This window comes from Annulohypoxylon maeteangense, assembly GCF_022496945.1.
Source record: "Annulohypoxylon maeteangense strain CBS 123835 unplaced genomic scaffold GGS22scaffold_7, whole genome shotgun sequence".
Classification (NCBI taxonomy): Eukaryota; Fungi; Ascomycota; class Sordariomycetes; order Xylariales; family Hypoxylaceae; genus Annulohypoxylon; species Annulohypoxylon maeteangense.
The window spans coordinates 708,477-733,001 of record NW_025953254.1 but is presented as its reverse complement, the minus strand read 5'-3'; the positions used below and the strand labels follow the sequence as shown (position 1 = coordinate 733,001).

Below are 24,525 nucleotides of genomic sequence, written 5' to 3'. Positions count from 1 at the left end.
ATCGTAGAGTAAACTCGAGTAGGAAACTCCGAAAAGAGGTAGTAGGGTGTGAGGATGATAGACGATGGATGTGTTATAAGGCAAGACTAATAGTAGTAAGACTTGAAGTAATATAGATGTATGTAGTAGTAAACTTGGGAACAAGTGCTACTAGGACCTAGGTCTTCTCCCAGTGACGACGTCGTTCCTTGTGGCAGTGCCTTAGCTCGGGCTTCACGGAGAGTCCGCAATGGTGGTTGTGTGTGGCTTGGACGTTTATCTTACTTGGTACCTTCAACGCTTAAATGGGAACCTGAAAATACCCAGAAGAGGTTACTTGGTAGCTCCTGACTCGTGAACCTCCAGTTTTCCACCCCTATCATGTTACACAGATAGATAGATAAAATATCAGATATCCGAAATTCCACATGATTCCAAGGTTCCTTCTCTGGATGTTAGATATGCTTGCCGTGTTCCGTAATGTGGGAAACTTTCTTTGTGTTAGGTGGGCTGTCACTTTAATCCATGCTAAGCAGCAGGGCCTAAAAAGCTCGCTAACGTCATCAAACTTGAAGGAGGGGCAAGCGTCATTGTGGATCCATATTTATGATTATGTAACAGAATCCATGGATACCTACTACTAGGTACCTATGTACTCAAATACTAGCGCGCGTCATAGTTCATCCGTCCCGATATCCCCGAGCTTCAGCTTTTAGCAACGCCGCCGAACCGACCGAGCTTCGGAGCTTTTTTTTCGCGCCTTTTTGACAATTGCTTTGAAATTCGCCATTCGCCATCCGCCATCCAGCTTAAGACAAGCTCTCCACTAACTCCTCCCTTTCTTCTAAACCTATTAATTTTTCTCCATATTACATTTAATATTTTGTTCACACATCGCAACATTATGGCGAACGTCGCCTCATCAGCCTTGAGACGGGCTTCGCGCCTTGGTCTCAAGCAATCCCTCTCTTCGACCCCTCTACGAGGAATCCCTTCCATATCAAGAGTAGCAGCCGTAACCACAACGCAAGTTTCACGAAGAGGTTATGTATCCGAAACAAAGCGAGACAATGCACAGGTTAATGTCGAGACCGCAATACGGTTAGATAAGAAAGACTTCATGAATGAGAAAGGCGAGCTCATTACAGGACGACCCGGTGCCCCTGCAAATGCCACAATTAGCCCAATGGCCGAAGTTCTCAAGGAAGCAACCGTTTTAGAGGAAGGTCAACGTCCTATATATCTTGATATGCAGGCTACGACACCAGTCGACCCCAGAGTTCTTGATGCTATGTTACCTTTCTTCGTCAACGTCTACGGCAACCCTCATTCGCGAACACACGCATACGGTTGGGAAAGTGAAAAAGCCGTAGAGGAGGCGCGAGAGCATATCGCAAAGCTCATTGGTGCAGATGCTAAGGAAATTATATTCACTAGCGGCGCGACCGAGAGTAACAATATGAGCATCAAAGGTGTCGCGAGATTCTTCGGGCGATCGGGCAAGAAGAAGCATATCGTCACTAGCCAGACGGAGCACAAATGTGTCCTTGACAGCTGCCGACATCTTCAAGATGAAGGCTTCGACGTCACATACCTCCCTGTCCAAACTAATGGCCTCATAAATTTGCAGGAGTTAGAGGCCGCAATCCGACCGGACACTGCCATTGTTAGTATTATGGCCGTTAACAATGAGATCGGTGTTATCCAACCCTTGGAGGAGATTGGCAAAATGTGTCGCCGAAAGAAGGTCTTCTTCCACACCGACGGCGCACAGGCCGTTGGCAAGATTCCTTTGGATGTTAATGCGATGAATATCGACTTGATGTCAATCTCATCGCACAAAATCTATGGTCCCAAGGGTATCGGTGCCTGTTATGTTCGAAGACGGCCGCGAGTCAGATTAGAACCTATCATCAGTGGCGGTGGTCAGGAACGAGGTTTGCGCAGTGGTACCCTTGCCCCACCCCTCGTCGTGGGCTTTGGCGAAGCCTGTCGAATCGCTAAACAAGAGTTGGAAGTAAGTTTATATCTGCATTTTTCTCCTCTAACATTCCCCTAAACAACTGATGAACCGCTTAAACATGCATGGCTTGCTGAATTCCTTGACCGGAATTATTTTGTTGAGACACAGCACACGCGTCTGATTTTCCTCGTACCTACGTACTTGATCGTCGAATATTTTGAGAAGGTTCATGTTGCTAACAAACTTCTGCAGTACGACTCGAAGCGCATCAAATCACTATCTGATCGATTATTAAAAGGACTCTTGGCTTTGGAACATACAAGCCAAAATGGTGACCCTGACAGTTTCTATCCAGGTTGCGTTAACGTTTCCTTTGCGTACGTTGAAGGCGAATCGCTTCTCATGGCCTTGAAGGATATCGCGCTATCATCTGGTAGCGCTTGCACTTCCGCTTCATTAGAGCCAAGCTATGTCTTGAGGGCATTGGGAAACAGTGATGAGAGCGCACACAGCAGTATTAGATTCGGTATTGGCCGATTCACTACGGAGCAAGAAATCGATTACGTTCTCAAGGCTGTTCAGGAACGAGTCACCTTCCTTCGCGAATTAAGTCCTCTATGGGAGCTCGTACAAGAAGGTATCGACTTGAACACGATCGAGTGGAGTCAACATTGATTTATCGCCAACCCTTACCAATCGCTCTCTATCCTCACCCCGTATAAGGCGCAGGGTGTAATGGTTGCCTATGAATGGAGGCCACACTATGGCCGATATGGCCAGTTCCACAATCTCTTTGAACAGGAAACCGAGGCCGATGAAGCTTCGTTTGTACTTTAGGAGTTAGGCTGGTTGGTACGTTGTTTGGCTCGCCGCTCATTGCGAGCATGCATTAGGCAGGAATACGTGGTCTCGGGTCGCTTAGGGTGTGCGGCTATTATGAGAGGACCACCGGATGGAAAATTCATATGAATAAGGATGTGTCTATTGATACCTATGGAATAACGTGCTTTAATGAAACATGAACTCATGAGTAAGTTCTCTGTGTACCTGCATAAGAAATCGTGATAAGGGGGATGTCCTCTATATTTGTTCTTGTACCAATCATGGTTTACTTTGAAGATGTGTCTACATGGAGTCCCTCTCCACTATGTATTAAATAACCCCTCCGACTTGTAGGGCTGAGAGAACGATCTGATCCAAATTGCTGGAGAAGCCTTGGCAAAACCAATAGAAGATTTTACCGACTTGTGTTTCAGAGACGTAATAGATCCATCTAGAAGGTACATCTACATATGTCTATGTACGTCATTATAGAGGTGACAGAAAATACCAACAAACGAATCGGAGCATGAAGGCGCCGAAAATTAGGGACACTCCCATTTCTATGATGAAACCTCTAAAATGTAAAGTGGAAAACTGACGCAATATGTTTATGGTTCTACAAACATATCACATTACTTAGAAAAACTTAAGTGGCTTGAAAGAGTACCTGAATGCTTGTCCCGATGCAAAGAAATGACATCAACGAAGACGACCCGGTGCCACAGTCTATGACGTCGTACTTTCCTAAAAGCGTAATTTTACTCTCCACCTTTGTGCTACAGAGACCAAACACCACACCTACGATGTAAGTACCTAGTTCCTTACACTAGAACTTGGAGATTTACCACCTTCATCATATTTGTTTATCCTGTAGGTAATTGCCTCCCGATTATAATATTTAATTGAGGGCCTATGACTTCTGGCTTAATCTTTTGAATCACCTAAACTCTCTGTTTTCTTAACATTACTAAAGATATTCTATATTAAGTAGACTACAAATATCTATTTAATTTATTTATATCTCTACACCATCAATCAACATGTCAAACGATAACACATCGACTCTTAAGGCAGTCGTCGATTCTGCCACTGGCACAGCTCAGAATGCTTTCGGTAGTATAACTGGCAACACTTCACACCAAGTATGTCCTCCGTCCTATAAGCAATTCACATTGTTCTTCACTTACTAATACGGATATTTCATCAGGTCGAAGGACAAGCCAAGCAGAACAAAGCTGACGCCGAAAACGAAGCCTCCCATGCCACAGCCAAGATTCCGGGCTTCACTGCATCGTCCTCTGGTGCAGTCACGAAGGATGACCCTAATCGAACCTCCGGTGCATATAACCAGACAATAGGTTCAGCTAAAGAGTTCGTTGGTGGATTAACGGGTTCTGAGGTCAGTAATTGGTTCGGGGAATCTATTAACCTATGACGGTTTCCCAATTCTGACTCATATATGCAGTCGTTAAAGGCTACTGGTCGACAACAAAACCAGGAGGGTCAACAGCAGGAGGCAAAAGGTCAAGTTAATGATTATGTCGGTGGTATCTCTGACCGTGTTGCTGGTACGATTGGTGGAGCTTTTGCCGGTATCACTGGTAACAAGTCTGCCGAGTCGGAATATCAAAAGCAGCATGACGCTGGAAAAACAACTCAACGAGGGGCCGAAGAAGATATTGTGAAGAAAGCCGATGCCGAGTCCGCAGCCTCACGCAAGTCTTAGGCACTTCAACGAGCTGCCATGTCGGGAAGTTCCCGACAGGAACTATGTAATCTCCTGAATTGTGGCGGCGATATCATGATACCCACGCGTTATGAGATTAGCTGCGAGATATATTACTAGCGGATTGTGGAGATGGATTGGTACGGCAAAATGCGTTCATATCCGAAATAGAATCAATACCCACCTATGCGCTCACAACGTCTAGATGCTTATGTGACCACAAAAGATCTTGGCAAGGATGTCTGGGGATGGTACTAGGTAATAAATCACGATGATTACCGAGATAATATGTATGTCAGCTATCTGTCAGGCTTGTCAGCAGACGGACGAGTAGAAATTGAAACCAGCATGGTGAATTCGTCAACACCCCCCTGTCGCGGCTCTCTACAGGGGTAACACCTGATTCTGTAGCCCGCCTTATAGGGCAGAACGCAGAATACCATGTAGGTACAGCATTTGTATCCGTTTGTTCTTGGTAGCGCTTCGAACTGTTGCGATTTCGCCGTACGTAAGACTCGGCTCTTCCCTAGATTGTCTTAGGCAGTGGGCTTCTCTGTTGCAAGACCCTGTCATGAGGTGCTTGACGACCGAATAAACAGGTCGGATCAGATATCTGAATGGTTAGAAACATCGCTCATATTCACATGACTCTAGCTATACTGGCATAGCCTGATGCAGATCAGATGAATCATCCAATTTCCCGCGTGAGGCTACTTACGCGATTGATTACCTATTAGGAGCGAGCCATATCACCTACCACGATCGTCGATGGATGAAGCATTGTAGACGATCTTGGAAGGTATAAAGCCAACTTTGATTTATAGTAGGTACCTACTTACCATCTAGATAGGTACCCAGGTATGTAGGTAGTACCTACCTAGTAGTTCCACAAGAATTCGGAGGAGAGGAAAGAAGGGAAAAATTGATCTAGAAAAACATGAGACATAATAGAAAAATATTAATGAAAAGGAAATTATAAAACAGCAGAAATTCCCAATGCGGGCTTCTGAGTGGCGGTTAAACGATGCAGCCACATCCAGTTTGTATCAGGTGAAGGTCTAAAGTCTTGTAAGAGTCTGCGAGAAGTCACCAATCGATTGAGCTTGCAGGTACGTAAAATACATCCATTCCTCGATTACCCGCTATGAGGCATCCCAAATCCGCCTAGGACTTTTTGATATTATTTGGTTTATCATTGCGGAGGTACATCAGGTACATGCTGTATTATGGAAGGATCTAACCTTGAATTGCCAGTGTCCAAGAATTGAACATTCTCTATTGTGGAGCCGCCCTGCCCTAAACCTGATCCGTGCGTGATGTACTTCGTACTACTTTTTGTACTACTTTTCGACATCTGTCGTCTCGGCCCCCAACTTTCGAACCTACCCTGAATCAACCTCAATTCAGCATAGAGCCGCAGACCATACCAGGCTCCAGAGGCTTCAGGGCTGACTACGCCGTGGGAGCAGCCTATTCCCTCATGCACGACAAGCTTAATCATTGCCAATCACTAGCCCCCAACTTACTTCTGCTTTTCCCCCTAATATTTTTAGGGCCCTCAACCTGCCAACCGGGGCGTGGCCCGCGGACAGTCCCATCTTCATCGCAACTATGGCCCCTACTTTTTCTCAAAGATGGGCAGGATGGCCTGGACGGGTAGGATGTGTCGACTCATGGTGTGCCGATATTTCCTCTTGACCATGACAGCATCATGGGTGTATCTTATTATACGCTTGGGAGTGTCACTGTATCTTCGGTGAAGATAAAGCACTTCCAGGGCTATTCTGGCGCTATTCTTGGGCTGTTCCTTTGGGGGGGAAATCTATTATCGTCTAGTACACATTATCATATCATCGCTTGATCTTGCTAAGCCATGTACTATTCGGTTGGTAAGTTTTTATATGCGTGCCCAGTGTCCGGGGCGTCTGGGGCTAGTTTAGCCATGTTTCTCGGTCACGTCCTTGGGCTTGTATAGTATAGGAAACCGCCTTGATCTACGGTGTCGTTGAGAGCATCTAGCGCCTCCCTTCCCATGCGACCTAACGGTGGATGGACAACCTTGGAAACCCGCACTATTCATCGGGAGTCCAGACGTCTGTCCACTCTCCCTTCTAATTCGCTTACGGCACCGTATTATATGCCATTACGAGCCACCATATTCTGTCGAGTTACTGTTATTGGTGGAACACATCTTAAGGCTCACCGAAGGCGTACTCTGCTCACACCCTTACACATGGCCGTTCCTGGGACCATAAACTGCAGCCCAGATAGTGGAGCGTCATGCAGTAACTCGGTATAGGCGTAGGAATTTCTTGTCTCCTGGGTTGTCGTCAAAATGACTCCTAAGACAAGACTGACACCTACTTATTTCTACAATGTGCGGGTCGACATCTATACTCTATCAGGCAGCACTACCCGCTACCTCAATCTCGATGGCCGACGCTGGGCACGAGTGCTGCTAGTGCCCGCGCGGCTCTACTTACAAAGCTCTTTTACAGCACGAGTTCACACAAACCCCTGCCGGAAACACATTTCCATTGTTACTATGAACCGGGACAGATGCGTCGGTGCCACTCAAGAACGCTTTAAGGAATCGGCTTAGATTGCCCATCTCCGCGCGGCATCCCCTTAGGATTCGAGCTCATAATCTACTTGTATCAACGGCCCACTTGTTTAGAAGTCATCCTACGACAGAGTTGTGCCATCTGCTCACTTGCGTTGGCATACGCATAACCTCGTGAACATTGCCTAAAACCTTAAAACCCTTTCTCCGAGATTTCGGCGTCCTCCATCTTGGAAGCCTGAGGAAGTTGACTGTTTGGCTCCTCCTTTCGGCTATCTCCTGCTGGTTTCGAAGGAAAAAAAAGTCGAGTGACACCGGCCGTCCTTTTGGTTGTCTGCCACTCAGAACGCGAGTTTCAGGGGTTGACTCATCAGGGCAGGTCCGGTACTAATAGATTGAGGTATCTCCCTTGTAGTAGCTACCAGTGCGAGATTTTCATACCATACTGGTAGAAAATAATAAACCACTTCCGGACGAGCGTGACCGAAATCTATCATATTCAGTTCGAGATTAAATTATCCATCAACCCACGAACCATCTCGACCATGGGTAGAAGAACATCTACAGCGATGATGCGAATTGCGATCGCGGGTGCTGGGGGCTTTGCCTCTCTTCTAGCTCAGGAGCTCTCCCGTAGCGCCTACGCCATAATCGTTCTTTCGACAAAGGTAATTGAATCAGGGCCATTACTATCAGTTAGAAATAACTAATTGGTTGATAGGAACACCCGGAATTCGAAGCCAGTTACGATTGTCAGGTAGCCGTAGTCGACTACAACATCCTCGAGGACCTTCAGTTCACTCTCGAGGGTGTCGACCTTGTGATATCCACCATCTCCGGCGCAGAACAACTTAACCTCATCGATGCAGCTAGAAGGGCTCGCGTGCGCTGCTTTGTACCTTCCGAATTTGAGGGCGCCATTGGCCGTAGACCACCAACAGGGACTGACCCTTTCGACAATGATTCATCGACTGCTCTAGAGCAGCTTCGACATTGGTCACAATCTAGACAACACTCGATGAAATACACCGTATTCTCTTGCGGTATCTTCTACGAACGGTTCGCCCCTGGCGGTCTTCAAGCATTCAACATGGGCATCACATGCCGGATTCGAAACCAGGGAGACTACATGATAGATGTAGGACAGGGGATTGCCGAAGTCCCGGAAGCCACTCCTCAAGGCCACCCTATATACATTGTAATGACATCAGCAATTGATGTGGCACGGTTTGTCGCGGCGGCGGTCGAGCTTGGTATCGATACTTGGCCAAGAGAGTTCAGAATGCGTGGCACCCGCATGACGACTCGGAGACTTCACGAGATCTGTAGCGAGGTCCGAGGAGGTGAGTGACAAAGACACCATTTATTTGAATACCACCGCTAATTCATTTAAGTCGAATTCGATGTGATCACGAGACCATACGATCAGATCGAGCAGTGGCTTCGCTACTACGAGCAGAGTCGGGACGAGGCTAAATGGTTCTCGATGCAACATCTTCTGCAGACTGCCAACGGCCGCTACACTTTCGGGGACACGAATTTGAACGATGCAGTGGATGTACAACCTACGAACTTTCGTCAGTGGCTATACAACACTTGGGGCCCGGCGTAATAATACCAGTCTTTCCGGTTCAGGTGGGCTTGGATGGCTAACTATCGTGTACGCCACTCGGACAGCCGTCTATGTATTTGTCGACTATTCTGCCTGCGATCGGCATCTTGAACTGGTTGCCCGTTCCACTAGCCTCGGCGACCCTTTTAAGTGATCTAGAATGCATCATGGCGGAGTTGAAGAGAAGCATATAGTTATTACTTATTCTTATTTCCCGATATTTTCTACCTAAATATTCGGCTTGTAAACAATATGCACATCAGCATTTAGTGCTACCTGACTATCGACTGTGAGCCTGCCGGCTAGGCGTAGCAGTCTGATTCAGACGCCCCTCCTTTATACAAGACAAGAAGACTCGGTCGAAGTTCCCGCTGCTTTTTAATTCTAGGTGATATCGTCCCATGTACGTAGGAGATCTTGTGAGACAATCTAACCCAATTCATGGCACGGCATTCTTATTAGCGTCCCACTTCCATACGTGGCTGCAGGTATGGATATGGATATACATGCGTACTGCGCCCCATCCATATACATACCTACCTGCCTACCATACCGCCTCTCTCCCCTACAAAAACCGTAAACAGACTGCTAAATCGTTACCAAACAATCGGGTTCGTAAGGCCAGGGCACTGCTAGCCATTGTCATTGGATATCAAGTTTCCCCTGTCCGTCTACGCTCACTGGGTAGTTATCTGCTGACGAAGACTGCAATGCTTACACAAAGTCCGGGTGGCAAGGAAACGCACGATGATTTGATCCGTAGTCTTCACCTTCACTCGGCAGTCTACCAGAACCCACTCTCAAACGTTCATAAGTTAAGTTGCGATCGGATGCTGCCTTGAGCAACGTCAGACTACCTGATCATATATGCAGTCTCACCTTGGTATATATAAACCTGCACATATAGCATTTGCCTTGCGGGATGGCACCTAGGACGAGGCCGCATGTCAAGAATCGGTCATGATTTTCGTCCCTGCAGCCTTAGCTCTATCGATTCTCGTCCGGTCTTCCCGTTATTGCCTAGGATAAGCCCTAAATAAATTAAAATTCCCTTTCCCCCCAAACGCCCCCATAGGCCATTTTGCGTCTTTCGAATACAACATGGGGCACATATCCTGCCCTATGCTGATGTGCGTTAGCGCCCACCGAGAGATGCAGATAAGCCGCTGTAACACCCTTGAGTCGCGGGTCGTGGTGCCGTACCATGGCAGCATGGCCGCTTGATCTCGAACCCCATTCTATCCAGTGTTTACGTTTATCGCAGAGCCTCAATTTCCTAAATTGAAAGAAGAAAATTTTTTCTACGTCGTTTCCTCCCCCCTTAAAAATTCCTCCGGGTTGAACCGCGGGGTAGCCGGTTGAATGACCCTTCGCAGATTATCACGGGGATGTGGGCTTCGACCCGTCAAGAAGGCGGCGTAGGGTGGTGCGCCCCTCCGCCATTATTTTCAGGCAACCTACAGGACCCCTCACGCTTACACCTCCCTTCCTTCTATTTTTTCCTTTTCCTCTTTCTTTTTCTTCCCTTTAGTCGTCACCGAATTCGTCAACGATCCACAAACAAAACTTCTCCCACTCAATTTCCCATTCCTTGAGTCTCTGCGCCTTGATCCCACTTCCGGTGCTTGCTTCCCTGATGTCTCTACTCCATTCTTCGGCTGTCTGGTCCTCGAATGTCGACCAGCGGATGCTATTCTCGGCGAGGCTACCTAGCCCCGCCAACCCCAGGTTTTCCCAGCCCTGCAAGGCCTGCCAGAAATCGTGCGTCGACCCTGCAGTGTCCTGACCGAGCATGGCAGGGTCGTCGTTGTTCAGGGAACACGCCACACCGCATGCTAAGAGAGCGGGCAAAGGATGGCTCATGACGGAGCCACAGAGACGGAGCACCTCATTAGAGATAGGGCAACTCTCCACTAAAATCTTTTTCTCTTTGACGAGATCGATCAGTAGCGGGTGCTTGTATAGGCTAAATCCGTGGCCAATACGCCTCGTACCCAGGAGCACGGCGTCGTATAAGTTGTGGTCCGTATCGCTGCCGGACCCGAGACACTCCCCGGCGTGAAAGAAGAAAGGGATATTAACAGCCTCTTCAGCGCATTGCTTGCGGAACCAAAAAAGTTCCGGGAGTAGGTCACGCAAAGGCCGCCCGCCATCTTCCTGACCTACTAGATCATAACCAGCAATCAAATGCGGATGCGTGATTTTGGTCATAATGCACTGTTCCATGTTTTGCACAATATCTCGCGTAGGGAGGAATCGTAGTGCAGACCAGATAATGCGTACTCCCCAAAATCCTTCCCCTTCCTCGGTTGCCTGGAACCGAGCAACTTCCTCGTCTATGACGGTCATCATGGCACTGTAGTCATGCTCAACGGTTTCGCTGTCCTGTACGTAGTAGTCCAGCGCCCACGAGAACCTTATTTCGCACCAATTGATACCATCGGCCTTTAACAGACTAATGAGTCGTTGCAAGAATTTGCGGAAGATAGGTTCGTAGTGTATCATAGAGTTGACGACCCGGAAACACTTGTAGAACTTCTGCCATATGTGATCGACACCGTGATGCTGGGAGACAGCATCCGTCCGAGATATGGTGCAACGTCCGTATAGCCACTTTAGGAAGCCGGCTTTACCGCCTTCGGGAAATGCATCGGCAGCCTGTGTCAAGAGAATATGGGTTCCTTCCTTATAATCTTGACTCCATAAACTACCATCCGTGCGCGGTTCTTTAAAGAAGCGGAAATTCAACTTCGCTTCTTCCCTCGCCCCAGCCGTTGTAAGAGGCTGGTCAGCGGACAGATGCATCCCCGGCGTTTCGAAAAGGACATCCAACAAATACTCAAAGTCGACCATAGCATCCATGTGAGCATGTAGAAGCGCGCCTTTGGGCATTTTCCGAACGATACTCCATAACTTAGTACTCTCCATCCTCTCTTTTGATAGAGAAAACATCATGCCCGGATGAACGGTCATTTCAGCCTCCTGAGCAAGCGAGTCCTCGAGCTGCGGTGTCCATACCGTTCTCTTCTCCTCATCACGGATGCGCGCTACGATATCACAGGCGCGTTTGGCAATAGGGGAGAGGCTCTGTTTGAATGATGCGTCTAATGTTTGCGTCATCTATGTTAGTGGGTGAGAAAAAAGGGGGTTGGTTAGGTTTATACAAACCGCTGCGTTTCTTATCCTCTTGCACTATAAGAGCCTCCCGACCTTGTATGTATTTTTGCATAAAAGGGTCGGTCTCCTTAGGGATATCTTGGGAAACCTCCGCCCATTCTTCATCGGTGTAAGATCCAAAGTCCATTTTTCCAGGGATCGTATGTATACCTTGCTACTGCTGTATGTAGATGATAGGGATAGGGATGGGGCAGGTACTAATGTTAGGCAGGCAACAAGAAGATTGGCGGAAATTGCAGGTAAGAGTAGGAAGGGTTCTAGGGTTATAGTCGGTTTATAGTAGGTTTATATACCTGCCCCTCGATGAAGATTACCCAAAAGATAAGTGACAAACTAGTGGGAGTTGGCAATTGCGCAAGTAGTGATTATTCTAAAGTTGGCAAGTTCCAGCTCCGTATGGATTCACCGTCAGGCGCTATCTTTGCCCCGCGATTCCCGCAATCCCCACTAACGGGTTTTAGCGGGCCTTTCTGTGCTACTGGGTACAAACTTTGGAACTCACTGACTCATTCGACTTTCGGCATTCGACCAAGATTTAAGCTTCTTTCATCATCTTCCTTTCAGCTCCTGGTATTCATTCGTATTGTTTTGATCCAATCAAATGCTTATATGCCACCGCATTGTACCAAAAACAGCTGTAGGATGACTGTTTAATCACCAAGTACCGAGACGGACTTTCATCCTTGCCTACCGTATTGATCCCGGCAGTTCCATTGCCGCCGGAGATCGACGGGGTCAAACCCGGTCCGGGATCTATGACATTCAAAGGATCGGGATCCGTCCCGGATGACTTACAGCAATCTCATTGCTCTTATATATGTGCCAGTGGGGTACTTGCTATCTCCGACGTACTTAATTGTTCATAGTACCCCTAAACTCGCGGTATCTATTCATCGGAATAAGCCGTTTTCTGAAGACACAATCTCGAAATGACTCTTCATGGATGAACTTGGATTTGTACCTACCCACCTACTACCCAGTAGGTATGAAATGAGAATTACCTTTGAGGAAATCATTCATTTGTACCTCGACGCTTTTTCGTTTAAGGAGGCATACCTACATATGTCTTCAATTTTTCTGGTCAAACAAAGACAACATCTAGGACAGACATCGGTTAGGGGCTATTCCCAAGTCTCACTCCTGACGAATATACACTAGTAGCTTATCAATCTATTGCTATTGACTCAGATGACATCTTCCGCTTAGGTATATTCATCGGCATATAATCACATCAATCCAGAAGCAGGGGCATACTCTTACAAAGCTATCCGATATGGTTTTTACATGTGTCTGCTTACCCATGGCCGGGGATAACATATTTACTCTTCACAATTCCCTGCTAACTGACCTCAAGTCTCTCGCTTGTAACTGTGCCATCAGACGCGATGAGGCTCGCACTGTCTCAGCTTCGACGCGAGATAGTTAGAAGACCCACCGAACATCCCGGTGAGGTCGACTATACCCTCCTCTACGCGATATTTGAGCCGCAATATTAGCTAATTGGCTAGCTATAGGTGTGGCTTATTGTCCTAAGAGCTAGGGTGACCACTCGCGAGAACTTGCTCTAATGGTCTAGGTGGTAGATCTGGGTTCTGCGTCGGACTCAAGCGAGCCTGCAATGTCCGGACACACATATTGGACGCCACGTAAAAGATCGAGCTGATAAATTCTCCGGTATCTCTTTCGAGAAGAGCCTCGGTTAGGAAAAAGCTCGAAGAGACTTACCTACCTAAAGGGGAGAGCAAGATCCATGTGTAGATGGTCACATACCTCGGACACTCCATGCGACGAGTATGCGAAGTAACTCTAGAGCAGCTACTGGGCATAACTATCCATGTGCTATAGAGCTGCGAGCGAATTTATTACCAACTAGCTGGAATTGGGGGCTGATCGTGGCGTACACCACCTGCATCATCTTAATCTAAGCGTCTATTGTTATTCCAATCAGCCCCCAACCCCCCAATTTCCCGAATTCTCACTGATTAACAGATCTCCTCACCACCAACCATCGTCGGGGCCGCCGTTTGCCACGCGTCTCGTTCCTCCATATCAACGTGAACGGGTCCGGGTCGTTGGGTTGGGTTGATCAATTCCGCGAGAGGCAACGAGGTCGTCTGATAGGCCGTTTGTCATCAAGAATCATTAAACGCTTCCGTCTTCTAGCCAAACCTTCCTAATTTGAATAGCTGTGCCGATGGGGATGAATGATAGCGTTTCAGTTAGAATACTATACAATCCCCTTTTGGTTATACGAGTGTTTGTATGACTTAGGTAGGTAAGTAATTTCATGTTACGGTAGCAGTTGGTAGTATGCGAATGGACATACTTCTGGGATTCAGAAGCTCGGGTGGCTTAACACGTCGCTTCGAAAGCATTATGATACACGCACTCCCCCCTAAACATGTGCGGAGTAAAGAAATTTTCCACTTCCAGCCCCCCCTTTTTTATTAGTTCCCAAGTGGCGCTAGATCTGCAACGCGACATCCTCACGAGCGGCGTGGCTCCCCTTTCTCCAGGCCTCGGTGTGGTCCTTCCGTTCTCTTTCGACCTTCTCGTCTCCGACCTTACCCCAGCCCCCTCCGCCGGGGGTGTTGATGATAATGCGGTCGCCGGGCTTCATAGGAGAGCTATTCTTAGCGCCCAAGTTGATGTAACGCTCTTCATAATCGGCGTCGCTCTGTTGTGGTAGGTGCTCGCCCTGCGCCGCTATATCCTTCTCCGGGTTCGTCTTCTGCACACGGCGGACCCATATGTTAAGTCCGCATTTGGCGTCCTCGCCGCCCGCAAGGCCGTACGGGTGGTATACCCGGCGCTCGCTGAGGATCGATACTTGCATCGGGATGCGGAACTCGATGTCACGAACCACACCGTCGCCTCCGCGGTGCTGGCCGTTGCCGCCCGAGCCCTTGCGGATAGAGAACTGGCGCAGTATCACGGGATACCGACGCTCGAATATCTCGGAGTCCGTAATGCGCGTATTGGTCATATGCGTGTGAACACCACTCGTTCCCTCCCAGTCAGGCCCCGCGCCGCTGCCACCCGCGATAGTCTCGTAGTAGCCGAAACCCTTTACCTCCTTCTGTCCCGAAACGTTACCACCGAAACCGAACGTCAAATTGTTACAGTCTCCCTGGCTGGCCGCGCACGCCTGGAAGGCCTTGAAGATGACATCCGTAACCCGTTGGCTGGTCAGCACGTTGCCGCCAACCACTGCGGCTCCCGTCGAGGGAGATAGGAGTGACTTGGGAGGAATCCTGACAGTGATGGGTTTTAGGCAGCCCTGGTTTAGAGGGATGTCTTCTGAGATGAGGCAGCGTAAACAATATATTATGGCGCTGAATGTGATGGCTTCTGGTGCGTTGATATTGGCATAGACCTGGGGACCAGTACCTTCAAAGTTGAAGTCCGCCTCGCCTTTCTCTGGGTCGATAGTGACGCGTAATTGAATCGGGGATCCGTCGTCCATGTAATCTATCGCAGTTAAGTCTCTCCCCTCAAATCCCTTATAAACCTGCTTCAGTAGCTGTCGGACACAGAGCTCGGCGTTCTTTTGGATGTTCACCATATAGAACTGCACTGTTTCTTCACCGTACTCTTGTATCAGGCCCTCGATGAGGGAGATACCCTTCTGGTTTGCAGAGACCTGGGCCCGGAGATCGTTGAGGTTGTCGGCTAGGCATCGAGTGCCACTGCAACCGGGATATTGTGCCGGCTCAGTGTAGAGAAGCTCTGTGATTCTCTCCTCGTTGAACTTTCCTTCGCTGACAACCTTTTCACTCTCGATCGATGCGCCTTCCTGGAATAGTTCTCTCGAATGCGGTGGCATGCTGCCCGCCGTTATTCCACCGATATCTGCATGGTGGGCACGAGACGCTGCGTAGAACAATATTTTATCTCCCTTCTCGTTAAAGGCGGGCATGATGAGGGTGATATCTGGTAGATGGGTGCCACCGAATGAGGGATGGTTCGACATAATCACGTCTCCCTTTTTCAGCTTGCCTTCCCAAATCTTTGCTTGCGTCTTAACACAGGTCGACATAGACCCTAGATGGACTGGTAAATGGGGAGCGTTCGCCACGAGCCCACCAGTAGAATCGAATATAGCACACGAGAAATCAAGGCGTTCCTTGACATTCGTGCTTACGCTCGTCTTTTGAAGCGCCCTACCCATCTGTTCCGCGATGGCCATGAAACGGTGGCCAAAAATACTCAACATGATGGGGTCTGCTTCTCGTTCAGATGACTCCTTTTTATGTGAGCTGGTAACATTAGCTTGGTCTCCTTCAGTAAATTGGATGTCGATGGTAAGAAACTCACTCATCCTTGCTATCCTTCTCTAGGTCAATAATAACGTGAGTCTCGAGAATCAGCGCCTTTGCCTTTGGAGTTACCACGATAGTCTGTGTGCCGTCTGCTAGCATGGCAGGCCCGTTAATCACATTGCCGATTGATAAATCTTCGAGCTTATAGATGGGTGTTTCCAACCGACCGCCCTCGAAATAGACTTGGGATTTGCCGTGTGTTTTGTCGTCACTGACGGTTTGCCGCTTGACTTCCTTCAACTGTTGATCCACGGTTTTATCTTGGTACCTGAAGCTTCTGCCTATACCGCGAACTCGTACATCATCCACAATTATATCTCTATCATCGAGGGTGAATCCGAATTCGTAGCGGTGGTTGTTGACGAAAGCCTTGTCGAATGCCCAGTCCTGACTATTGTAAGATGCCTTTACCTCTTCCTCGTTAGGCTTGATGATCATGAGAGCTGACTCTGTTCCGCGATATCTCATATTTAGGTACTCCTCGAAAACAATCTCACTGTCCTCAAAACCTTGATCCAGTAGCGTCGAGCGTGACTTTTCTTTAAGCCTTTCCATCTTGGCTTTTAGTCCTTCGATCACATCACTATTTTCTTTCCACACTGCCGAGTCCGGTTCCTGTCTCTCGTCCACGACATCTGCCAAGGCCATGCCGTATGCCGATAAAACTGAAGAATATCTATGTACCAGGATTTGTTTGATGCCCAGAGCCTCTGCAATAGCGACAGCGTGTTGACCGCCAGCACCACCAAATGTCGCCAATCGATGTTTTGAGGAATCGTGTCCCTTTGCTTCGGTGATCGATCGGATCGGCCTCGTCATGGCCTCATTTGCGATCGTCAAGAAACCGTAGGCTACTTCATCCAAGGTCATATTCTTTCCAGTTTCTTTATTGACCTGATCGGTCAGCTCTTGAATGACTTTCTTGCTCGCCTCAAAGTCCAAACCCTCATCCTCATTCTTTCCGAAGATTTTTGGGAAGAATTCCGGCAGTAGACGGCCCAGGAATAAATTCGCATCCGTCACCGCAGCGGGGCCACCTTTTCGGTAACAGGCAGGGCCGGGATGGGCTCCTACTGATTCAGGACCGACGACAAAAAGACCATTCTTGAAAAAGAGTCGACTCCCACCTCCAGCAGCGACGGTGTTGATATCCAGTTGGGGGGATTGTATCGTAACGCCTGCTGTTGTCGTTTCGAAAACGTGCTCGTATCGACCCTCTCCGTATCTAGAAACGTCAGTGCTGGTGCCACCCATGTCAAACCCAATGACCGGAATTCTAGTCTCTTCATCGTAGCTCGTGATAGCATAGCCCACCACACCACCTGCAGGACCAGACAGGATGGCCTTCAATCCGGTGAATTTCTCGACATCCACCAATCCACCATCGCTCTGCATGAACTCGCATCTTGCGCCTTTACCGCCCTCTTGTTGGAGCACATTCCTTGTTCCCAGACCACCGGCAAATCCTTTTTGAAAACCCGCGATATACTTTTTTATTGCTGGTGTCAGGTATGCATCGGCGCAAACACTTGTTGCCCGCGAGACCAGTTTAATCATTGGCATGAGTTCGTGACTGAGTGAGATATGGTCGAAGCCGATTTCCCTCGCAATCCTGCCCACCAATGCTTCATGATCTGGAAATGTGTAACCATGCATTAGACAGACAGCTATACTTCTGATACCTTTATCGAATATGCTCTTCAACTGGTCCCTGATCCTCTTTTCTTCCGGTCGTTGCAAGATGCGCACCGTCTCTCCTGAAAGACCCATCACGAGACTTGCTTTTGCCACGTCCGCTGTTCCAGCCTTTACGTCGGCTTTGGTTAAACTTCGCTCTGGATCCTCAGCGTAATCCTCAAGCGTGACTCTCTCGTCTACCTCGACAACGTCTTCATATAGAACGTCCGGTTTCTTAATAGCGAGGTCGAATATCTTAGGACGGCTCTGATTGCCTATTACGAGACAGTCTCGAAAGCCCTTGGTCACGACCAGCGCCATCTTCTCGCCCTTACGTTCAAGTAAGGCGTTAGTTGCCACCGTAGTTCCCATACGTATGCTGTCTATTTTGGAAGTGTCTAGAGCTTCTCCGCGAGGGATTTCTCGTTCTTCAAAATGGCTCATGATGCGCCGGATGCCTTCCAGCGGTGCATCATCATAATTGGCCGGATCCTCAGACAGGAGCTTGATTACAACATTCTTGCCGTTCAATGTGCCAACGCAGTCCGTAAAGGTGCCGCCACGATCGATCGCGATACGGACTCCGCGGTCCTTATGATCTGTGGAACCCATCTTATCAAAGGTAGACTGAAGAAAGAGAATTATGTGACAGAAGATAAATGATGAATGATGAATAATACACTGATCTGAGAGATCAACACTATTTACATGTATATGATATATGTGGCGTTAGGGTTCAAATGTTATAGGGGTGCATTTTTAAAGTTAACAAGGCTTGATGCTATCATAATAAGTACTAACTTTGAAGGTAAAGATGCATCCATACATGTACGGAGCTCCGAGTCTAATCTGGTGAATTGAAGCTACGCGCGCCGGTGTCGCGGCCGGGATTGATGGAATTGATAGGCATTGATACGAAAATTAATTCTGGAGAAATCGGAATGACTCACCTAACCCCACACACAAAGGCGTACAGATCGGTACATCTTTCTAAGGTTAGCCTAACTGCTTACCCCGCAGTGGATTTATGGTTCTGTACTTGCTGACAATAGGGCAACAAGTCTGACGGGTGGCATCTATGGATGGCGTCTATCCGCTGATGGATGAGAAATTCACTCCGGTTCTGACAGGTCCCTTGCTGTAGGTAATAATAATTACATAAAAACCACAACAAAACAAGTTCGTCAAAGCCCGTTCGGGATATGTTCTTTTGTCGGTAGATTAATTAATAATATCATTTCCTCATGATTAGTTGGTAGTTAGGTATTTTGTTAACTTGGTTGGTAGTTGGCAACCCGTCGATTCCCAAAGCCTCCTTGGAAATATTATATTCCTGTTCCTGTTCTTGTTCCTGTCCTCGCAACTCGTATTATGCTCGTACAACCTGTCGTATGATATTCATACATCTTGAGATGCATCAATCGTCGCGGTAAGGGAGAATACTCTTAATCGTGTAAACATCCCATCATCCGTTTCTGATACCCCTATTCCCCTCTTACTATACGCCTGCTTCGTTGTATAACGCCCATAAGAATCAATCCTAGTGTGTGACAACTCGCACTGCTTGCAACATAATCCCGAAGAAGAGGCCTCTGGAGACCTCTTCGATCTGGAGGCAGTCGAAGATGCGGCCAAGTGCTTCACTTGTAGCCGACTGCCCCATGATCCCCATCAGCGCAGTTGGGACTCCGCTTTGTATAAATAGCCTCCTCGCCTTAACCCTCAACTCCTCCTTTTCTTCAATTGTCATCTCCTTTGGCCAACCTTTGAGCTCTTCTTCTGTAGGCAGAGAATTTTCCCGCAGTTTACGCAAATGCGTAGCGATGCCGGTATCCGACGTGTTTGCCTCAAGAACAGACTCTTGAACTAGGGATTGGATAGACATGAGTGCCGGGTTGCCCGGTCGTAGAAGGAAGGACTTTGCCGCCGTCAAAAGTGTCCTCCGAATGTTCCAGGCTGACGATAGGGTGTAAAGTTCGTTGATCACGGCGAAAAGAAGCTCGACGGCTACACGAGTCTCCTGCTCCGATAGTGGCGCATATTGCTTACTAAGGCGTTTGGCATGTATGCTACTCGGTGTTGGTTTTTCTGGCTGAACTGAGCCGGACGATCGAGTCGGTGGGGTGTTGTATGCAGCAGACATAAACCTTGAATTTCCGTCAACGCTCAGGCGCGTGCTTGAAGGTGAACCGTAGTCATCTGTAATCTCATCCGGCGGAGGTGGTAACTTGATGTTCGTAAAGCTCAGCTCGGACGGAGATCGCAGAGGAGAGCGTAGCGCAGCAGCGCTCGAGGCGCGACTATGTACTCTACTACTAGTTGCACTAATCGAACTACGTTCCCATCGATCGGCCCTTGCTGGGTGAAGACTGTCTTGCTCTACGTCTACTTGGATACTGGGGCGTCGTTCCATAGGGGCTATTTTCCCAGGCTGAACCGAAATCACAGACGATCTCTGGCTATCCATACTGTCTCTAGATTTCCCCGACCCATTCACCGATGAGGTACTATCCATCCTCGGGAGAGATGACATGGACAGCGGACGAGTGCTGGTAGGGCTTTGCGTTTTGATAGCGTCCTTGATCTGATGCTCGTTCAAGGAGGAATTGGTTGACTTCCTCGGCCCAAGACCAATGTTACCGAAAACGCCGGTAACTCCGCCAGCGAAAACCTTTCCGCTATCCAAAGCACCCTTGGGTGCGTTCTGAATAACATCAAGCATGCCCTTCCCCACTGATTCGAAGGAAAACCCTCTATTACCCATTCGCGTTTCTTGGCCTTTGTCAAGGAAACGCTTAAAGGCTTCAGACTCGGCCAGCACCTTCTCAGCACAAGCCGTCCGCATATATCTTTCTATCTCACCGCGCAATGATGTCCTTGTGTGGACTTTCCAACTCGGGAAGGTAGTGAAAGCTTCAAGAAATGCCGTAGAGCCCGAGATCGTTGCAATTCTTCTTAGGCTTTCGTGGAGGCCCTCGAATTGGAGATATGTTTTCATTACCATCCAGCCTGGGTAATGCGAAGTTGCAGGCTCGATCTGAAGTAGATATTCCCAGGAAGGCTTGGATCGAAGTCGGCCCTTGTCATTGCCTGCATCGTCATGAATGGTAACTGTGGCATTATGGAGTGTCAAGGGCGGAGGGTTACGTGATTCGCTGTCTTCGGGGTCTTCTCTCGCTGGTGGAACTATTTGATCAAAACTTGTAAAACGACGATGAGGCTGTCCCCTTTCTCCGTTGGCTGGCGATGAACTATAACCTGGGTTATCTATGGTTGACCTAGGAGAGATAGGAGACCTGAGCAATTCCTCCTTATCACCAGCTTTGCCTAATGTTGACTCTTTAAATCCAACTCCGAAATCCGACTCCGGATCCTTAGGTTTTTCTAAGGAAGGTCTATTCGGCTTCTCGTTGTTCTTTGAGTCAGGCTCTTGGACATTGTTTTCTAGGGAGTTCCTATTCGATGCTCCCTTAACTTTATCAGCTTCGGCGATCATTTCGTTGAGCCTCTTCATCTCTTCCATGGCCCTTTCCATTTCTTCGTCAGCCTTAGACAACTGCTTCTTATGTGTAGACTCTTTGCGACGAGCCCGATCCATTTCGTAGGAGTTACGGTTGCCCCTGGAGAGACCGATGTTCCCAACATTACCGTCAACATCGCCAAAGGCCTTCTGATCCTGGATTGCATCGTCGATAGCTTGCGACAGGTCTGTCTCCCCGGACTCGAGAAGATACACTATCCAAGCATTTATCCATTCTGCTTTAGAACAAGTTTGCAGAGTACCCTCAAGGACGATGGTGGCAAGTATCTCTCTTAAGAAGACTCTAGCAGGATCACAATCATAAGCGGACCTATCTAGGAAGCCGAGTAAATCCTCAGCGACAATCTTGAATTTTCCTGCTTGTTGTCTCTGATTGAGCAGGTTGGATAACGGGGCCTCGGTATTTGAGGCAAGGTAGTTATATATAGCATCCGCCGCAGTCAAATTCGTATCGGAAGGGAGTTCCGAGTAAGCAGATGCCATTTCGGATAAGAAAACGATGATGATAGAACACGAGTGTGTGAGAAAGTCGACGAATGCATCGGCGGGTCGCTTGCGGCTCAATTGGTTAGAGATGGATAGTACGAACTTGACAAATACCTTTCTACAAGAGAGAGGAAAGGACTTGTCTGATGGTATGATCGGACCGTACCACCAGTCCACATAATCACGAATGACTGCGTCGACAAGAGCATTTAGTGCCTGTCGTGTCTCAGGTTGAAAGTCATCGAAAGGCCCGGCTAGGGTTTGCTCGTCTTGCTCGCCATTCTGTTCGGCCTTGGTAACGGATTTCGTGTGTGTAGATTCCAAGATGCGTTCCAAAAAGTCGTAGCCCTTTTCACCCCGGATCGCTCTCGACACTTCAGGATGCTGAGATTCCCATGTCGCGAATAGTATTATGCCAGCGACAGCTCCAATTAATAATAGACCAATCTGTCCGAGGATAAAGTATGTTATAGCAGCAAGTCCAACTGCAATTGCAGCGATGGTTCCAGGGGTTGCTGTGGACAAAAATTGTAATATTTTGGTAACGATATCTTGTTGAGTAGTTGATGACGGTAAAGACGGTAAGGACGACGACGATGTATCGGCGTCTCGCTTCTTCGGATTCGTCGGACGGCTTTGGAGGTTGCCATTAGATCTAATTGTCGCTTCGTTCGAGTCTCGTTTCGTTTCATCTTGTGACACGATAATAGGAGATGCGCCGAGTTGCGCATCGTCAACGGTATTCATCTGGACTCGGTCGGTGGGAATTATTAAGGGCTATTTAGTGGCAGTAGTGGGCGCATCGCATTTACGTGAAATGGTTTAAAGTTGAGGAAGATCAATTAAAGGGAGACGTATACATAGACATAGTAGGTGATCAATCTAGAATGAGGTGGCCTAGTAGTCCGTATTACAGCATAGGAGGGTAACAGGATAGGAGGTAGGAAGTAGGTATACGATGGCTGGATGATAATATCTTGGATTTCAAATTCGAGGACATTCGTGGTCGATAATTTTGGAAACAAGTTCATATTGGACCAGGGGCCTAGCGGGTCTAATCTACCTAGTTTATAGGTACTAGCTACCTGTAGAGATGCTATGAGATAGGCAGTTATACTTGTATCTGTACCATATCCTATCATGTACCTATATCTGTAGGTACCGTGGCATCCCGGCACTCCGTACGACTAACCTGACGTTTCTTGATTGACCTTAATCACGCTAAGCCACAAACAGTCTAAAGTCACTTACCTAGACGCAACCATCAATGATACTATCTGAGGTCATTAATTAGAAGGCGCGTCTCTCAAAGCATTAACGCGACAAGTTGTAACCCCACATTCTTGGTTCCTTCCTCTGAATTAACGCTTCCTTTGTGACCTATCTACTAGATATCTAATCTAGTAACCACCTACCTCCAATTACATTCCTTCCTACCTCATCTTCCGATCTTTAATCTACAAACACCACCCTGATCCTTCACATCTGGTAGGAGAGCCTTGCCACAATCGTCACAATGGGTCGTTTCAAGAATCTCAAGCGATCGCGTCGCGATGACGATGAAGATGAGGATGTAGCAAGCGACGAAGAAATCAAGTCCAGCAAGAAGTCTACCAAGAAGTCTAACAAAAAGGCCAAGACGAGCGGCGATTCCGGCAAAGATGACGAAGGCAATTCTTTTTGGAGTGTACGTTATTGCACCAATCTTACTTTTTTCGTTTGTCACTAACATGACTTCTTTTGAAGCTGGGCGGCACCCGCAGAGTTACAATTAGCGATTTCAAGGGAAAGACCTATATCAACATCCGAGAGTACTACACAGATGCCTCCGGTAGCCTCAAGCCAGGAAAGAAGGTAAGCTACGCAATGCGGGGAAGCGACACTGCCGTCTTCGTTATCTAATTCCTTACCCTAGGGCATCATGATATCTCTCGAACAATACGACAAACTAGTCGAGGCTATCCCCTCCATCAATGCTGAATTGCGAGCGAAGGGACATGAGACACCAGCTCTTTCGAGTGCGCCCGCCGCAGACAAGCCTGAAGAGTCAGCAAAGACTAAGCCGGAGAAGACCAAGCCGGAGAAGGCGGCTAAGTCAAAGAAGAAGGCTAAGGCTAACATCGAGGCCACCAGTGACGAAGATGAAGAGGAAGAGGAGGATGAGGACGAGGATGAGGAAGAGGATGAGGAAACGGATTAGGGATTCGTCCGTCACGGAAACAAGCTTGTTAGGTTCCCTGATATCACCCCTCTTGGGGGTGATTGAAAAGGTGGGCTGAACCTCAATCAATAACAGGCACTCATAAGATGATTGTTTCTAGTTGTACTACTATGTTTTGATGGATTATGTGGCTATGATGGTCATTGACGGACTTTTCTTTTCGGCTAGTTCACTGCAGGATTGTCGGTCATTCCTCTTCGATACCCATTGCTCTCAGTCCCATCTCTGGAGCTACGAATTGACCTACGCAGTTTTCACATGTGTCTTTGCATTAAGTTACGTATGTGTTGTATCCCGATCTCATCTATGGGTGCTTAGCCCGTATGTTTACCTGTTTGCGGAGATGACGTCTCCAATTAGCTCTCGGCACAGCTCAGACTCGCAGAGCAGGTCTATCAGTAAACTTGGAAACTGAACATAAATATCTTTCAATCAG

General features: G+C 48.0%; 7 protein-coding genes across 7 annotated transcripts; 4 read left to right on the top strand and 3 right to left on the bottom strand.

The window, feature by feature from the left end:
• Positions 1-454: 454 nt before the first annotated feature.
• On the top strand, positions 455-3,016 carry GGS22DRAFT_161569 (cysteine desulfurase). The gene is made up of 2 exons (XM_047961106.1): positions 455-1,996; positions 2,195-3,016. The coding sequence occupies exons 1-2, from the start codon at positions 884-886 to the stop codon at positions 2,615-2,617; spliced, it is 1,536 nt and encodes a 511-aa protein (XP_047819505.1). The 5' UTR covers positions 455-883; the 3' UTR covers positions 2,618-3,016.
• Positions 3,017-3,631: 615 nt separating this feature from the next.
• Positions 3,632-4,689, top strand: GGS22DRAFT_161567 (uncharacterized protein). The gene is made up of 3 exons (XM_047961105.1): positions 3,632-3,906; positions 3,972-4,163; positions 4,230-4,689. Exons 1-3 carry the CDS (start codon positions 3,805-3,807, stop codon positions 4,488-4,490), a joined length of 555 nt encoding a protein of 184 aa, XP_047819504.1. The 5' UTR covers positions 3,632-3,804; the 3' UTR covers positions 4,491-4,689.
• Positions 4,690-7,345: 2,656 nt separating this feature from the next.
• Positions 7,346-8,866, top strand: GGS22DRAFT_132332 (NAD(P)-binding protein). Its single transcript, XM_047958501.1, has 3 exons — positions 7,346-7,721; positions 7,775-8,396; positions 8,448-8,866. The coding sequence occupies exons 1-3, from the start codon at positions 7,599-7,601 to the stop codon at positions 8,663-8,665; spliced, it is 963 nt and encodes a 320-aa protein (XP_047819503.1). The 5' UTR covers positions 7,346-7,598; the 3' UTR covers positions 8,666-8,866.
• A 746-nt stretch (positions 8,867-9,612) lies between these two features.
• Positions 9,613-12,344, bottom strand: GGS22DRAFT_161556 (Metallo-dependent hydrolase). Its single transcript, XM_047961104.1, has 2 exons — positions 11,834-12,344; positions 9,613-11,769 (listed from the first exon to the last, which is right to left on the bottom strand). The coding sequence occupies exons 1-2, from the start codon at positions 11,967-11,969 to the stop codon at positions 10,193-10,195; spliced, it is 1,713 nt and encodes a 570-aa protein (XP_047819502.1). The 5' UTR covers positions 11,970-12,344; the 3' UTR covers positions 9,613-10,192.
• A 1,600-nt stretch (positions 12,345-13,944) lies between these two features.
• Positions 13,945-19,012, bottom strand: GGS22DRAFT_161554 (Hydantoinase B/oxoprolinase-domain-containing protein). The gene is made up of 4 exons (XM_047961103.1): positions 18,881-19,012; positions 16,642-18,827; positions 16,160-16,563; positions 13,945-16,101 (listed from the first exon to the last, which is right to left on the bottom strand). Exons 2-4 carry the CDS (start codon positions 18,451-18,453, stop codon positions 14,307-14,309), a joined length of 4,011 nt encoding a protein of 1,336 aa, XP_047819501.1. The 5' UTR covers positions 18,454-18,827; positions 18,881-19,012; the 3' UTR covers positions 13,945-14,306.
• On the bottom strand, positions 19,011-22,831 carry GGS22DRAFT_161553 (PXA domain-containing protein). The gene has a single exon (XM_047961102.1). The coding sequence runs from the start codon at positions 22,613-22,615 to the stop codon at positions 19,382-19,384; it is 3,234 nt and encodes a 1,077-aa protein (XP_047819500.1). The 5' UTR covers positions 22,616-22,831; the 3' UTR covers positions 19,011-19,381.
• A 303-nt stretch (positions 22,832-23,134) lies between these two features.
• On the top strand, positions 23,135-24,421 carry GGS22DRAFT_161551 (PC4-domain-containing protein). The gene is made up of 3 exons (XM_047961101.1): positions 23,135-23,555; positions 23,615-23,722; positions 23,784-24,421. Exons 1-3 carry the CDS (start codon positions 23,385-23,387, stop codon positions 24,066-24,068), a joined length of 564 nt encoding a protein of 187 aa, XP_047819499.1. The 5' UTR covers positions 23,135-23,384; the 3' UTR covers positions 24,069-24,421.
• The last annotated feature ends 104 nt before the right edge of the window (positions 24,422-24,525 follow it).

What these genes read in the sequence shown, in the direction of transcription:
- GGS22DRAFT_161569 (XM_047961106.1), top strand. Translation starts at nt 884, where the DNA reads ATGGCGAACGTCGCCTCATCAGCCTTGAGACGGGCTTCGCGCCTTGGT. An exon ending in TCGCTAAACAAGAGTTGGAA is followed by an intron (nt 1,997 to 2,194) that starts GTAAGTTTATAT and finishes AAACTTCTGCAG; the next exon opens with TACGACTCGAAGCGCATCAA.
- GGS22DRAFT_161554 (XM_047961103.1), bottom strand. Translation starts at nt 18,453, where the DNA reads ATGGGTTCCACAGATCATAAGGACCGCGGAGTCCGTATCGCGATCGAT. An exon ending in GTGAGATTGTTTTCGAGGAG is followed by an intron (nt 16,564 to 16,641) that starts TACCTAAATATG and finishes GTAAAGGCATCT; the next exon opens with TACAATAGTCAGGACTGGGC. An exon ending in GAGAAGGATAGCAAGGATGA is followed by an intron (nt 16,102 to 16,159) that starts GTGAGTTTCTTA and finishes TAATGTTACCAG; the next exon opens with CTCACATAAAAAGGAGTCAT.
- GGS22DRAFT_161551 (XM_047961101.1), top strand. Translation starts at nt 23,385, where the DNA reads ATGGGTCGTTTCAAGAATCTCAAGCGATCGCGTCGCGATGACGATGAA. An exon ending in AAGGCAATTCTTTTTGGAGT is followed by an intron (nt 23,556 to 23,614) that starts GTACGTTATTGC and finishes CTTCTTTTGAAG; the next exon opens with CTGGGCGGCACCCGCAGAGT. An exon ending in GCCTCAAGCCAGGAAAGAAG is followed by an intron (nt 23,723 to 23,783) that starts GTAAGCTACGCA and finishes TCCTTACCCTAG; the next exon opens with GGCATCATGATATCTCTCGA.
- GGS22DRAFT_161556 (XM_047961104.1), bottom strand. Translation starts at nt 11,969, where the DNA reads ATGGACTTTGGATCTTACACCGATGAAGAATGGGCGGAGGTTTCCCAA. An exon ending in AGAGGATAAGAAACGCAGCG is followed by an intron (nt 11,770 to 11,833) that starts GTTTGTATAAAC and finishes CGCAAACATTAG; the next exon opens with ACGCATCATTCAAACAGAGC.
- GGS22DRAFT_132332 (XM_047958501.1), top strand. Translation starts at nt 7,599, where the DNA reads ATGGGTAGAAGAACATCTACAGCGATGATGCGAATTGCGATCGCGGGT. An exon ending in TAATCGTTCTTTCGACAAAG is followed by an intron (nt 7,722 to 7,774) that starts GTAATTGAATCA and finishes ATTGGTTGATAG; the next exon opens with GAACACCCGGAATTCGAAGC. An exon ending in CTGTAGCGAGGTCCGAGGAG is followed by an intron (nt 8,397 to 8,447) that starts GTGAGTGACAAA and finishes AATTCATTTAAG; the next exon opens with TCGAATTCGATGTGATCACG.
- GGS22DRAFT_161567 (XM_047961105.1), top strand. Translation starts at nt 3,805, where the DNA reads ATGTCAAACGATAACACATCGACTCTTAAGGCAGTCGTCGATTCTGCC. An exon ending in CTGGCAACACTTCACACCAA is followed by an intron (nt 3,907 to 3,971) that starts GTATGTCCTCCG and finishes ATATTTCATCAG; the next exon opens with GTCGAAGGACAAGCCAAGCA. An exon ending in GTGGATTAACGGGTTCTGAG is followed by an intron (nt 4,164 to 4,229) that starts GTCAGTAATTGG and finishes TCATATATGCAG; the next exon opens with TCGTTAAAGGCTACTGGTCG.
- GGS22DRAFT_161553 (XM_047961102.1), bottom strand. Translation starts at nt 22,615, where the DNA reads ATGAATACCGTTGACGATGCGCAACTCGGCGCATCTCCTATTATCGTG.